Source organism: Pagrus major, chromosome 22 (assembly GCF_040436345.1).
Source record: "Pagrus major chromosome 22, Pma_NU_1.0".
Classification (NCBI taxonomy): domain Eukaryota; kingdom Metazoa; phylum Chordata; class Actinopteri; order Spariformes; family Sparidae; genus Pagrus; species Pagrus major.
Genome location: NC_133236.1, coordinates 8,591,753 through 8,606,302, shown reverse-complemented (window position 1 = coordinate 8,606,302; position 14,550 = coordinate 8,591,753). Strand labels below are relative to the sequence as shown.

Sequence of the window (14,550 nt, the reverse complement as noted above, 5' to 3'; positions counted from 1 at the left end):
AATAAATACACTGTTGCAGTATATAGGCTATTTAATAACTCAAAAGGGACACTATGACCCTCGATGTCAGAAGGTTCAGACTGTGCCATTGTACGGATTAGAAGACTTGGGGAGCGTCTCAATTTCGGTTGTTTTTGACTGGATTTAGGTGCCAGAGCAACAGACAATATTACTCTTCTTATTTTCTCGAATAAATCTAGAAAGTTTTTGTTTGACAAAAACACTTCAAACAATGTAGCCACTGTGTAGAGGTTTGCCTCCTGGCCAGTACTTTTAGTTGTAGGTCAGTTTACTTAATTTAAGAAAACAGACTGATCAGAGAGTTGTTTTTCTTCTCATTTTCATCTTGACACATTTTGACATGTTGCCCAGACGACTTTGTGTTCTCTCAAAAATCCCTTCCAAGGATTTACCTCTGTAATGCTCTGTGCAGATGGCAGCAATGAGAACAGTGATTAAAATAGATCTGGATCAGTGAACCAGCCCAGCAGAAATGCAGGATGATGTGTTTTTATCAACATCATGTCTGTATCTGCATATGTGTCGGCTGATAAGTAACAAGGAAAGTGTGGACAGACATTTTTTGAGCCTTTTTTTTTTTGCACACAAATACAACAATATAAAACCAGATGTAGAAACAGATGTGACAGAGGGAGAACAAGAGGTCACAGGCTCAAACGTCAGACCTCCCCTCCACTCAACTCAGAGTTTGAAGTAATTTAGAAAATGTGTGCGTGATGAAAGTTTGATTCACTGACATGAAAAAGACAAAAGTGTCTCCATTTTTTCAACAGTTCTTTGTTCTGGTGTGTAATGCACTACAGCCACACAAAAAGTTTAGTCTTGTCAGCTAATTATACTGATCTGCATTACGACATGTCTTCTCCAGTCTGACTTCAGTAATATGTGACTAACTCTAAATCACAGGGTCAGTTAGATAATGATGTGTAAGTGGAACGTAACCTTATCATGGAGCCAAGAGTCGACTCGGTAAAACAAGAAGGAGGAAACTGAAGGCAAAGTGACGTCCACTCTGCAGTTTCATCTGACAGATATAAGCTAGTGGCTGGCAGATTTGCTCCACTCACCAGCCAAAAAAAATGTTAATGTGGTCAGTAGCTGGTAAAACTTGCCATTCGGACAAAATGGTTAATTTTTCACCGTGCATGTCATCGATACAGAGCTGCTCCGGAGGCAGAAATGATCCTTGAGTTAAACCTCAGCGGGTGAAGCCATACCCTGTTCCAATAGATTTAGTATGTCAAGTGCAAGTGCAGTGCCAAAAATCCCAGGATGTTCTACTGCATCCGGTTGTAATTGGCATTATGCAAGCCAGCACGCCTTTTCTGGCTATTCTGACCCACAATCCTCTGTGCAGCAGGAAAATACATCACGGTGTGTCGCACAAATATAAACAAAGCCGAGAGAGCACAAACATTTGACATAATGACAGACACCGCAATGACAGATGAAAGCACATTTAAGTACTACGTTCTTTGTACTCCAAAATTTCCTGCCAAGGCTGCGACAGGTATAGAAGGAAGAAGCTCAAAGTTCCAGGCATACTGTCATGACGAAGTAGCATGTCCCAATTGTATACATACTGCATGGAACAGTATGTACTTTGTAAGGGCAGCTTCAGTATGTACTAATGGAAAGTAAAAGTATGTGGCTTGAAACACACCCATAGATTCACAATTATTAAAACTTTAACGTTCCTCAACTCCGTTAAATCAGCCAATGAGATCAGCTCTGCGTGTAATAAATACTCTAACACTGATCTCCAACCTGTGCTGTCCTACCGTGTCTCTCTCTGACTCTCTTATCGTGTTTGTCAGCGCTGAAAGAAAAGAAACTCCTTTCGTAAATATTGTAGTTGAGGACTGGAGTGATACTGGTTCAGTTTGTGAACAGTGGTGGCTGGTGGGACACCTCAAACTGAGCAAACGAACGCAGTCGCCAGACTTTCCATGAGGTCATCTCTGGCCAGCCAACCTCTCAGAGTTTATAGTTCTGCTAAGAGCCTCAGAAACCGAGCTGGAGGATGAGTTTTTATTGCACTTAACATCGACATATAAACACTGGTCTGCTCTGCGCTGAAAACGAACACAGTAAGGTGTCGTTAAAACGAATCTGGACCGACTGGACTGTATAAAAATTTAACTTCATGAGTTCCAGATAATTTGAGCTCCTTCTGTGCAGCTGAAGTCAGAGTGAAACTCTGTGTCAGTGTTGTTGTTAAGCATCCGTGCTCCATTAATCAAAGAGTTCCTTGTTGACAAATGAGGCGTCACTCTAAAGAGTTGGTTTATTTTCACCAAGGCACGCGAGCTGAGAACCTTCAGTCCTGCAGCAGCAAAAACTCCTAATAAAAAGGTTTCAGGGTCTGTTGGTCTGACAAATCAAGCACTTTGAAGAAGTCGCATCCAATTTTAGGAAGCTGTGATTGACTTTTTCTCAATTTTGTACAGTTTTATAGGGGAAACACTCGAGAAAATAATCTGATGATTGTCAATAATAATGTAAGTTCAGGCCAGGGTTCGACAATAACGTTTTGAGGCACTTGTCATTTGTACATTTGCCTTTCTTCCAGGTAAAAAGGTCAGTCATTTACTCCAGAGAGTGTCAACATATAAATGATTCAATATATGAATTTTTTTAATGTATTAATATGCAAACAGATGGTGAAGACAGTTTCACTTGTGAATCTTGAGATTTATGCATCTGGCCCCAGGTCAGCTGCCTCGGCACACAGAGAGAACCCACGGTCTAGCCTACTCACATTATTTTGTCCATGACACAATGGACAGAAATGACGGACATGTTGTGTTTAGGTAACGCCAAACTTGGCTACCAAGCGAGCTCTCCTCTCTCCAGTTAGCTTTGGTTGTATCCTAGCTAATCTCGAGATGTATCTGTGGGTCAGTGTGGCAGTTCTCTAGGTTGGTGCTTAGATAATTATCGTTATCTAGTGAATTTTGAAGACTTTTAACTCGCCTTGAGCTCTGTAGTTGTTGCGGCCTGAGTTCACCTACAGCAGCTGCATCTACCTCTTCCACACTTTTTACTGGTACAGTTTGTACTTGACTTGTACGTTCCTAATCCCTCCTAAACCTCTAAGAGGACAATATCTCTGTCACCAACTGGGAGGAACAGCCAACAGTGAGCAGAGGGATTTCATAACCTGGAAACCAGACTGAATTGTGTTTCACTTCATTATAATGAAATATGTACAAGCCAGGTACAGAACCTGTAACTGTTGGAGATACAGGATGCTGGTCCAACAAATGCTGTTAGAAACAAATAATGATAATAATTGAAAAATTAGTTTTAAGGTATAAGTACTTTAGATAAATCCAGAAAGAAGGCGCTGTTGTCCTACAACAAACTGAGCCGAAGCCGAAGTTTCTTCTGATCGCAGATGGTGAAAGAAAAAAGTAAACTTTTCAACATGTTTATCCTCTTTTAATAAGTCAAGAGGAAATCCTTGAAGCAAAGAAGCAAAGACCCTGTTTGAAAACGGAAACAACAGGTTTTATGGGAAATGTGTTGTCAATTTGTAGAATCATGAGCCCAACGGTACTTCTGGTGTTAGGCGGAGGCTACCAGTGGATTCATATTGATCATACATGAAGATGAAATGGTAAATGAAAGTGCTCTGAGTGTCCCTTCCTTTGCTCCTTGTAGCGTCTTTGATCAAATTTCCTCCCAGCAGGATTGAGGGAATGTGCGTGCAGTTTACAGTTTATTCCTAATGACCTTCAGTCTGAAAAAGACAGAAAAAACATATCCCAGAACATTTCCTCATGCTCAGATATGTTTTGAATTTTGCCACCATCACAGATCGTATCTCCGTCTGTATTCTTTTGCAAGGTCGAGAGAGGAACTTCAAAGCGGCTGATAAGCTCGACCCTTCGAGGGAACAAGGCTGTTCCGCCCTCCTCATCCCGTTCCAATTAGAGCACAGGTTTCTGATTAAAAACACCAGATACGACATTTCCTGCTGCACTCGTTTTCCTTTTTTCAGATACTTCAGTGTGCCTTGGTCGCTGCTCTGTTTTCTGACACAACAACTAAGGAAATATGTAAAACCTCTTGTTTAGTCTTGACTCAACAGACCTTCTCATCGACTATCATCCTTCAGAAAACCGTCGTGCCTTCGCTTGCTGTCCTGCTGTAAGGCCTGATTATTTTCAGGATTAATCAGTTAACTGATGAACCATTTAGTCTGTAGAATATCAAACAACTGGGAAAAATGTCCATCACCCAAAATGACTGATTACTTCCAAATTCTTAAACCCAAAGACTCTTCATGTACTGTCATAAATGATAAAGAAAAGCAGCGAATCCTCACATTTAATTTTTGGCATTTTCTTCTTGAAAAATGACAAACAATTAATTGATTATCAGAACAGATGATTCATTTTCTTTTTGATTGAACAATCAATTATTTAACTAGTCGGTGCAGATTTGATTGACTGATTTAGTCAATAAATCGTCAGCAAAAGGTAACAAGGGCTGTTCAAACGTCCCAAAGTGATGTCTTTATATTACCTGTGTTATCTAACCAACAGTCCAAACAAAAAATGTTATTTTCTATCATATATGATAAAAATCCACGTGTGAAAAGCTTAAACAAACACATTTCTGTTATTTATTCTTGAAAAATTACTTAAAAGATTCATTGATTATCAAAATAGTTGCAGGTTAATCTTCCAATCATGTTCTGCCATGTTTTAACTCTCTGGATGCTTTTTCAACCATCTTTCAACAGGTAATCTTGAGTACCTGAGTGGATAAAATCAGTAATAGGAGGATTGTTTAAAAGTGTAGAATCAGGAAGAAGAGATGAATGCTGATGAGATGTTGAGGCCAGCGGGTATTTTTGATTTATCTGCTCTGATAATAATCTAAACTGTCTTTAAGGGACCTTTGCCTTGTAACTAGTAGCTACAGATGAGTCACACTCGAGTAGAGATGAACTCATCTGAACAGCCGAACGCTGATGATGAGGTGTTTCCATGGTGGAGATGTGATGTTTACAGCTTATAGATGATTAGTGCGTCTAAATCATGTGCCCAGCTATTAAGCTTTATTTTTGTGGCAGTGATTCAGGGGGAAAATATCCGAAGAGAAAATAGCAGTGTGCGACTCCGGCCAGACGAGTTAGCTAATTCTCAAGAACTCCTGAGTTCATGGTCGTAAAATAAAAAGTGAGCATTCAAAGAGGCGGAGGAGAACAGCGCTTTAAGACAGTTTCCTGACTGCCCGATTTATGCCTGCTTTTCCAAGTTTCCACTTCAGGATGTTGGTTAGAGAAATAACACTGTCAGAGGTGCTGATGAGCCAGTGAGATGACAAGAACTGAACTTTAACTCAACCATCAACCGTCTGTGTCTGTGCCCATTAAAGCTTAATTTTAGCACTAATTTACAAGTAGAGGGGCACTCGAGCTGCCCAAGTTCCACTGTAGTTAAGTGATCTCACCCTGTGCCCAACCCCCAAGTGCCCCACTACTCAGTCCAACTCCTTCTCTAAAGTGCCAGTCTTGTTAGCCAGTGTACTCGCTTGATCAGCCTATTTAGTCAATGTGCTTTTTAAATTCATGTAAGGTCACTTCAAGTGCCCCTCTAGTTGGCCTAAGACTCTATCTGATTAGCCCAAAAGCCCCAATAGTCAGTCCAAGTCCACGAGTTTCTCCAATCGGTCCAAGTTCCCCTCCGATGAGCCTGTACTTTCCTAGTCTGTAAAAGTTTTCTGCAAATACCCCAATATTTAAAGTGAGGCCCTCAACTAGGTCAGCCCAACTACCTCTCTGGCCAGTACCAACTACAGATTAATCAAAGTGCTGCTCTAATTATCCCCTTTAGTGCCCCTCCGGTCCATCCATGTACAAGGGCACTTAAGCCAGTGTGTCCCTGAAGTGCCAGTCCAGTCAGTCCAAGTGCTCCTCTAGTCCACCTGAGTGATCTTTTAGTCGATCATAATGCCCATCTTGTTGGTCTGAGTGCCCTTCTAGAATGTTCCATTCAGGTCAGTCCAAGCATGCCACCAGATTACCCAGGTGTCCCTTAAGTCAATCACATTACCTATCCAGTCCAAAGTGACCTGTAGTAGACATACCTGTGCTTTAATTTGACCCCTGAGGTAACCGAACGAGACAAACAAAAACCACACAGTTTTAAATTTTCAGTAGTTTTATTGAAAAATGCCTCTTCTGTTTTTCAGAAATAAATAAGAAAATAAGGCTGTGGAATTCACAATCTGCAGTTCAAACATGAAGCCGCAACACCATTTCCATAGTCTTGCACGCAGGTTTTGACTGCATTTGATACTGAGAAAAATGACAAAAATGACAACAACTATATTCTGGTTAAGACAAAATGAAATGTAACAAAAACATTACTAAATATACACCACAGACATGCAATTCCACGTTTGTTAAAATTAGCTGTGACGGAATAAAGGAAAACTGATAAATATTAAGTCTAGAGATACAAAATGAAAGCTGTGTTTAACTGCCATAATGAAACTGAACCTCCTTAGAAGACAACACTGGATGAGAAGGATTATATTGAACATAGTGGATGAACTGTGACAGATCTGACGTCACTGATGTGAACAAACATTTTCTTTCTTTTTCTTTACCTTTGTTACAATGAGTGCACTGTTCAACACTGCTAGTTAATACAAACTTTATGCAAATATGTTACAAGCAAAAGACACAAGTGGAAAAAGAAAGCTCACAGGTTTTTTCATGGATCCTTTTACATTTTTTTTGTTCCGCTTTTTTTAAAAATCAGTCGCTACGTCTCTAAACTCCCTCCCTCCGTCCATCTGTCCACACCCTTCACCTGCCACAACAATGAATATTCACATACGTTTTAAGGCATTTAAAGGTCTTTTCCAATAAAGTCGAGGTGTCAAACCCCATTTTGATTGCGTATAATGTGCATAAATCCAACAACAAACACAGATTGATCAAGGAAAAAAGAAAAAGAACGTGGTTTATGATGTTGGCCTATTGGGTGCCTTTCTTGATAGTGATCTCTTTCGACGCTGGTTTTGCAACACATCATCCTCTGCAGGGACTGGGACTACTCGGGTGTTGGGTTCAGGTGGGAATTGGCCTGCTTGGAGATAGCGTTTGGGCCAATTGAGCACACAAATTCTCTGAGTTTCTCAGCATGCACAAAAAGAACGGGTTAGCTGGCTAAAGCACTGATACGAATGGTTAGTAAACAGCAGGGGCGTGTCCACAGTGGTTTGGGGATGTTTGAGAGTGTCTCATGTGATACAGCAGGATGTACAGTACATTTTTTTCCTCAGTTTTTGCTAGCTAGTTTGTGAATGCTTGCCCTAGGGGGAGAAGTGATATTTGTGGACAGACCGAAATGAGCTAACAAACAAAGCTAACATCATTATCTTGACTATGTTAGCTTGGTTCAAATGATAGCTAGCCAAGAAGGCTGCCAAGCCAGAGACCACTGTTTGTGTCACTGTACATGTGAAGCCACTGGATATTTTTCACGGACGCCGGGGCATTTTCCAGCCACGTTTGTGGCAACATTGGGTATTTTTGAAGAGATGTCGGAACAATTTGCAGCTGTATTGGTGGAAAGAACCATGTAAGCCAACACATGATCGTTTCCTAACCCTGGCCAAGTGGTTTTTATGCTTAAACATAACCAGACCGTAAGCACAGCGTTGTCTCAACATAAAATTGAAAACTGAACAAAAATAAAGTTTCAACATTATTCGAGTTTTGCAGATACTGCATTGCCAATATTTATTCTGGTAATTTGGTTGGTAGTGGCTGAAAAAATCCAAATTGTGCATCCCTTATGTACAACCGTACTCTGTGTCTTGTGTTTCCAGGGGCATTTTGGACCCACCTTCTGGTTGGTAAAAGCTGTGACACCAACACATCTCAAACTATTGATCTCCCATTCCTCTTTTTTTTATTAACAATGAGTAATGTTGAAAATCATATTACAGATTATATCAGTTGTAGCAAATTAATCTTCATGTTGTTTCATTACCTGTCTGTGGTAATGAAACAACACAAGCTGGTATACTTAACTTAAACTTGCTGTAATTATTTACTTGTATACTCTTGAGTCTTATGACAGATGAGGACAGAAGGGGAAAGATACTTATTCTTTTGGGCTCTAGACTTGTTGATACTGTTCTGTGCGCTCATGTAACATGCATGTATTTTGAGACTAATTTAATGCCATAGAGGAGCTCAATTTCTCATTCTCTATCAGTCTCCTGCCTCTTGTTTAGTGCACCCTACTTCATCTTTAAAAAACAAACAAGCATTCAACTACTGAAGCTAATGTCACATGATTTTGTAACTCAAACGTGATAAAATGCCATACTTTGTTTTAAATGAAACAGTCTATTGTACGTCTTTTACTTCCTGTCACTAGTTTGTCTCGTCTTCCTCAGTATTAGATGTCGCTCTCTATGACAACTGAACAGTGCAGCTTTTTGTGAAACTATTGCTGCTTTTCCACTAAAGTTAGTGGGTCTACACGCGTTTTTGAAACGCGGGTCAACCTGCTAAAAATTGCCTGCTTTGGCTTAAAAACGCCACTGATCAGCTTTCATAGGAATGAATAGCCCTCTGCCTCCAAGACTTTGTCCAGATATAATAAAACGTCCTTGCTGTATCCCAAATTCCTTCCTTATTTACACGCCACCACTGGATGTTGATAACTTGTCATCACTTCGCAGGGCAGGAAATAAGTCAGAATTTAGCGTATTTACCCAGGTCTTGCGTTTCGATAAAAGCTGAGCCGAGTTGATAAAAACCCATGTCTACTGCAGAGTCAATTGACCCGGGGGTAAATGCAGAGTTTACACATTCCCATTGCACAGAAAAGCCTGATCTTAGTGGGTTTAAGTGCGATTTTTGACCAGTGGAAAAGGGGTATAACAAGATGTGATGAAGCAGTCTGTAGATAACTTGATAATGATAATGATAACTTGAAAGTTATACAGTACAGTCATACAGTACAAATCGGCATTAGAGTCCTTAATATGTCAGGATTCTGTTTGTAAAAGCAGAAGATTTTGAGTATTGATGCTAAAATAATATATCTTTAACCTGCAAAGAAGCACTTAAACTTTGATGATTGGCCATCCAATTGACCAATTAACTGTCAGATTTTGTGGGAGGAGGGGGTTGGGCTGTCACCCAAGACTCCTTTGAACACGCCCCTGGTAAACATTTCAGTGCTTTTCCCTTTTCATCATTGTTAGAAGTTCAGGTGTTAGTCCAATTTTAGTCAGTAAACGCTGTCATTTCTCCATGATTTACAAAACAGAACAACAAAACATTTCTACATAAAAATCAAGTTAGTCTACCACCAGCCTGGAGAAACTCAACGTTAATTGCAATTTTAGTGACATACAGATACAGTATAGCAGGTTAAGCTGGATTCTGTTATCGTACATGAAGTTGTGAATCTACACCTCTGGGGTCACATGTGCAGGAGTGGTTCAGTCTTGCCCTGAGCAGTTTAAACAGCTACAAACACATGGGCAGGAAAATAAAAAGAGGCGTTTTTGTTGGCATTCAGCAAGCAGCAGGTTGTTGTTTGCAAGGCACAAGCTTTCAAAATACAGATGTTAAAAACTAAATTTAGTGGACTTGATTCAAACATCATTTACAAGGCACAAATTAGTTTATTTACACACGTCACTGTTAACAGAGTTGTTGCTGCTGGTGGTGCTGGTGCTGCTGTGGTAGTTGTTTCTCTGTTACAGATCCACCTTTGTTAGTATTTGTTTGGGTTGTTTGTTGTTGTTGTTTGGTGCATGCTCCTCCACTGAACACAACGCTTCTTTGTTTGGTCTTTGGCTTCAAGATGCAAACAGGCCACTAAAACAGGTGGGTGCCATCACCGCTGCTGCTGGTGGGGTTTGTTCTACTGGCTGTGAGTCGTTGTTAGTACTGGTTTCCCTCTTTGTTGTTGTGTTGTTTTTTCAGCAAAGTTTGTTAATGGTTTCCTTTGGCGGTTATCCTTTAAACAGCTCTAGAGCGTGTGAGCAAGTGTTTCAGTTACAGGACTTTTGTTTTCAGGAAGTCAGTGAAAGCAGCACAGGCGGCATAGAAAGTCTACTATGGTGAACCTAGAACAGGCCAAACAGGATGAAGGTGTCAGTTAGGTCAAAGCAGAGGACAGAATATAAAACTTTCTCTAATGATTAGTGGCTATCAGTTTTAATACTAGATTTCACACATGCATTAATCCCCTTGAAAAAACAATCCAACATTTTGAGAAATCCGTATTTGCTGTCTGAAGGCCACAACACTCATTATCAGACTAACTGATCTTAAATCTGAATCTGGGAAACTTTAGGTCCTGCCTCGCTGCAAGCAAAGTACACCCCGTCATGACAATGGCAGTCCCCCCCAGCCCCCAGTAGGATGATGCGGCCCGTCACACCACAAAACCCCTCAGTAATAGACCATATTCACATGGCGGCCATGGTGGCTCAAATGCTGGGATAATGTCTCACTGCTGTGTTCCAGGTTGCAGTCGTATATGTTTGGAATCTGACAAATTGTTATCATTTAACCACTTTCTGATTGATCAGCAATGTACAGATAATGACTAGTGAAAATCTGGTAAGGACATTGAGTCATTTTTCAAGCTAAAACAACATATTTGATAGCCTGTTAGCTAATGTTAGCATTCATCCACTTTCATTCAACATTACCATTTGATTACATCCAGTGCATTTCACTTCCAGGCTTAAAGAAATATCTGTAATAAAAAGATGTGTTTTTTTTAAAAATTAATTTATGCCTTTCCTATCATATTGTGTATCCTAACAGTCAGGTTAGCCAGGAAGTGGTTGAATGCTAATGTTTGCTGATGTCTAACACAAGCTAATCGGTTACTTTGAAATATATCCCATCAGTTTTCACTATTTATTGTATTTTTAGTTAATGATCAATCAGTGAGATTGAGAAAGAAATCAGTGAGAAATGATAACAATTTGTCAAATTCCCTATGATTACACAACCTGCAACAAGGAACACAGCAATATGGCATTATCCCATCATCTGAGCTCCCCACCCTGAGCTTGATGTTGGAGGAATATGGCTGCTGTGTGATTTTGGTCTACGGCCCGAGGAACGTGACAAAAAGCTCAAGGTGATTGAGAGGGGGCACAAAACAATCACTACTAGTTTGCTGATGTCTCGGTAGCTAACAAGCTAACGATACATTATATTTTGACACATTTCAATGTTGCTTTCCCCCTTTGATGGGACTTCAAAATTGAACTTGGTACTGGCTCCCCTAATATCAGTGCTGACTAACACTTCCTTGACCGACTTTCTCTGAACTGGCCACATACATTTCATCTGTCTCAGAAGACAGAAAATAAGTGGATCTCTTAAAATGTTGGAATGTTCCTTTACAGCTCTGTTTGAAATTTCATCCCACCAGCTGTTTATTAGCAACGTTTAGCAGTTTTATACTTGTTTCATTACACCAGGCTACTGCAGCCCGTGCAGGTCTTGATACGTACCTACGTAACCTTGGCCGTTGTAAGGAATACCAACACACTGAGAAGAGTCACAGTATCCAGGAGGTCCGGGAGGCCCACGGACTCCGGCGTATCCTGGACGTCCGGGGGGACCACGAGGTCCAGCAGAGCCTGGAGGGCCTGAAGATCCTGTCCTGCTTTCTCCTGGTGGACCTGGAAGGAAAATACAACATAATTTAGGTAAGTAGATGGAAGAAATAAATGTGACTGGCTTATGAGTTAAAACTCTTCATTTGGAGGTAGTTTCATTATCAATATGATCAGAGTTTCTCAGTGTTGATTGGAGAGTTAAAAAAACTGCATGTTAACTAAAAAAAGGGGTAATGGCTTTGTTTAGTATTATTTACAGTCAAAAGGGTCAAAATTAATACTTTAGTCATAGATTTTAGCTTTTAATGCTATATTTTAATTTAATGTGAATCTGTAATGAAGCAAGTTTGCTTTGAAATGTTGATTTATTTAAACATTGAGACTCAAAGTGATTCTCCTCTGTAATTGCGTGTTATGATCTTTCTAAAATTGGAAAACAGTTATTTCAAACTCTTTCTAATTTCTGGTAACTTTAGAGATTCAAATTCAAGTTATATTTTAATTCTTTAAAAACTTCCTAAAGTAAAAACCCAGGAGATGTTTTCTGATCTCTGAACCAAACCAGGTAAGGCCAGGTAATTATAGCTCATGGTGTCATGCTCCAATTCCAGTTGGAAACATAAAAAAATGGTTGTAACTGCTGCTGACAGTCTGGGGCACAACATTTGGAACGTAGAAATAAAAGAAACTAAACTATCAGAGGGAAAAAAAGGAAGCAACAGGATCTGCTGATCCTTTTTCCCCCTCTGCCTTCTGTCTAGACACGGACAAAGCCGGCTTGGAAAGTTTCCCTGACCGTCTGTCTCCTGCTCGTCGTCCTCAGCATGTGTTGTGAATGAAGCTCCTCCACCATGACTCACTGAAGATCACTTCCTCCTTTTCCACCATCATTCCCTCTATGACACTCCCTCTCACACAGTTTCCACAATTTGACCTTGATTGTTTCAGAAAACTTTTTTTACCCCGTCTTCAGTGTGACAGACCAGATTGTCCCAGAGTTGTGAGGCTGTAGTCGGGCTGCTGGATTACAGCAGGACTGGATGTTTCTGTGATTAGGCTCCAGGAAGGATGACATCATGATTTTGTGGTTGTTGTTGTTTGAACTGATTTTGGCAGAATGATCATCAGCTTCAGAGACTTGTTGGGAAGTGACTTCCTAAAAGTCTGTTATTCTGGGAATGTTGGTTCAAATTCTGGCAGTTTTCATTGTAAAAGTTTATATTCTTAATTCAAATTAGGGGTGACACAATTTCAATTTTAAATCTTAAAATGATCGAAACCAGTTTTGAATTATCGAATTCAACAGCAGGATTGGTGATTCTCCGACAGAGCTAGCTAACTGTTACCCTGCAGCTACACTTCCAGACACCAATCCTTTTTTCACGAATACAGTCAACTTTGTAAACTCTGTTTCCTTTTTTCCTGAGTGAAATCAAACATTTGATGGAGAGCAGAGAGCAGGTAAAAAATTCAACTAAAAAAGTCAGACATACCAGCAGGTCCTCTTGGTCCTTTCTGTCCGACTCCTGGCACTCCCCGCTCACCTTTCTCTCCTGCAGGACCTGAAGGAAACGCAGGATCAGATGATTAAGGCTTACATTATTCCCGAGTTACAGACAAATAATGAGGATCTGGCTCTGATGTAAAAAAACATGATGGTCAGAGTTAAACAGTTAAATAGTGTTGATACAAGCCAGATGAGTCACACTGTGGCCAAAGTTTATCAGTTTAATACATTCTTGCCTTTAACCAACCAAAGATAAGATGTTTCCTCACTGCATATGAGTCACGCACCAATTATTGTAATCAAAGGTCGACTTTTAAAACGAGTTTGAGCTGCTTCATATTAAACCACTTGGTGTTTTTTCACAAATGAAAACAACTTGAAGTGAACACGTTTTCTGTCTTGTCTGATAAAAGATAAGTGCATCAGAACAGAAACACGTTCTCCATTTTTCTGGCTGAAATTTGATGGTACGCACGAAGATTAAGTTCTGATTTTCTGCTTTAACTTAAAGATGAGATGAACTGTAGAACTGTTGCCTTTAGTTTTTAGTCAGAATATTTTGGGTAAATTAAACTAAACCTGAGGAAGTAATGATATTTATTATTACGGTTTTAAGTCCTTTGCAGTCACTCACTGTCAGCTGACTCTTGGGATGCTTTTCATTATACTAACATGTCTTGCATTTCTTCCCATCAAGAATGTAAGGAAGGGTACACCTGTGTTTCCTCACTCTAAGATCCTTCAGATTGGAAGATCCTCCATGATGGCAGTGGAGGAACCATTTTCGGGTCATGTGAAGAGAGAGGGCACGAGGAAGCGCAAGTTTACATAATGAAAAAAAAAATGTTTTGGAAAACGAGGTTGCGAAAAAAAAATGTAACATTCCAAAAGATGTAAATAGGTAGCATGGACAAAATACTCATTTCATTTGTTTATTTGGCTGGTGTGAACCTAATACACAAGTGAAATTACACATGACCAGTTGGACTTGAGGTTATGTGTCCGTTCAAGAACATCTTGGTTTCCTTGACTGCATGTTCAGGATCATTATCCTCCTGAATTGTACTAATTTTTGGGGACTCAATCTGTATTGAAAGGCTACAAGTCAACAGCCAACATGGATATAAACATCAACAAATTAAAGTTGAAGCTCCCAGTCATCATTTCATTTCTCATCCAAAGTGCTGGAGCCAAAACAATAAAAACATCTCATTGTCCTGACACTGTCTGACTGCATGTTTACCACCATTACAAAGAATCACTTCTTCTGCTTGTCGTCCTGTAAACACAGTGACGGTTTTCTAGTGGATGAAGTGAAGTAAAGTATCAGTGAAGGAAAACAAGCTTCAGCTTCTCTACGACGACTCTATACTGTTGCATAA

General features: G+C 40.0%; 1 protein-coding gene across 1 annotated transcript in view; it reads right to left on the bottom strand.

The window, feature by feature from the left end:
- Positions 1 to 6,185: 6,185 nt before the first annotated feature.
- Positions 6,186 to 14,550, bottom strand: part of col12a1b (collagen, type XII, alpha 1b) — a 154,877-nt gene continuing 146,512 nt past the window's right edge. Inside the window, exons 62-64 of the mRNA XM_073492726.1 lie at positions 13,155 to 13,223; positions 11,554 to 11,724; positions 6,186 to 7,133 (exon numbers count right to left, since the gene is read on the bottom strand). Coding sequence (XP_073348827.1) covers positions 7,009 to 7,133; positions 11,554 to 11,724; positions 13,155 to 13,223 — 365 coding nt within the window. The 3' untranslated portion in view covers positions 6,186 to 7,008. The remainder of the gene's footprint in view (positions 7,134 to 11,553; positions 11,725 to 13,154; positions 13,224 to 14,550) is intronic.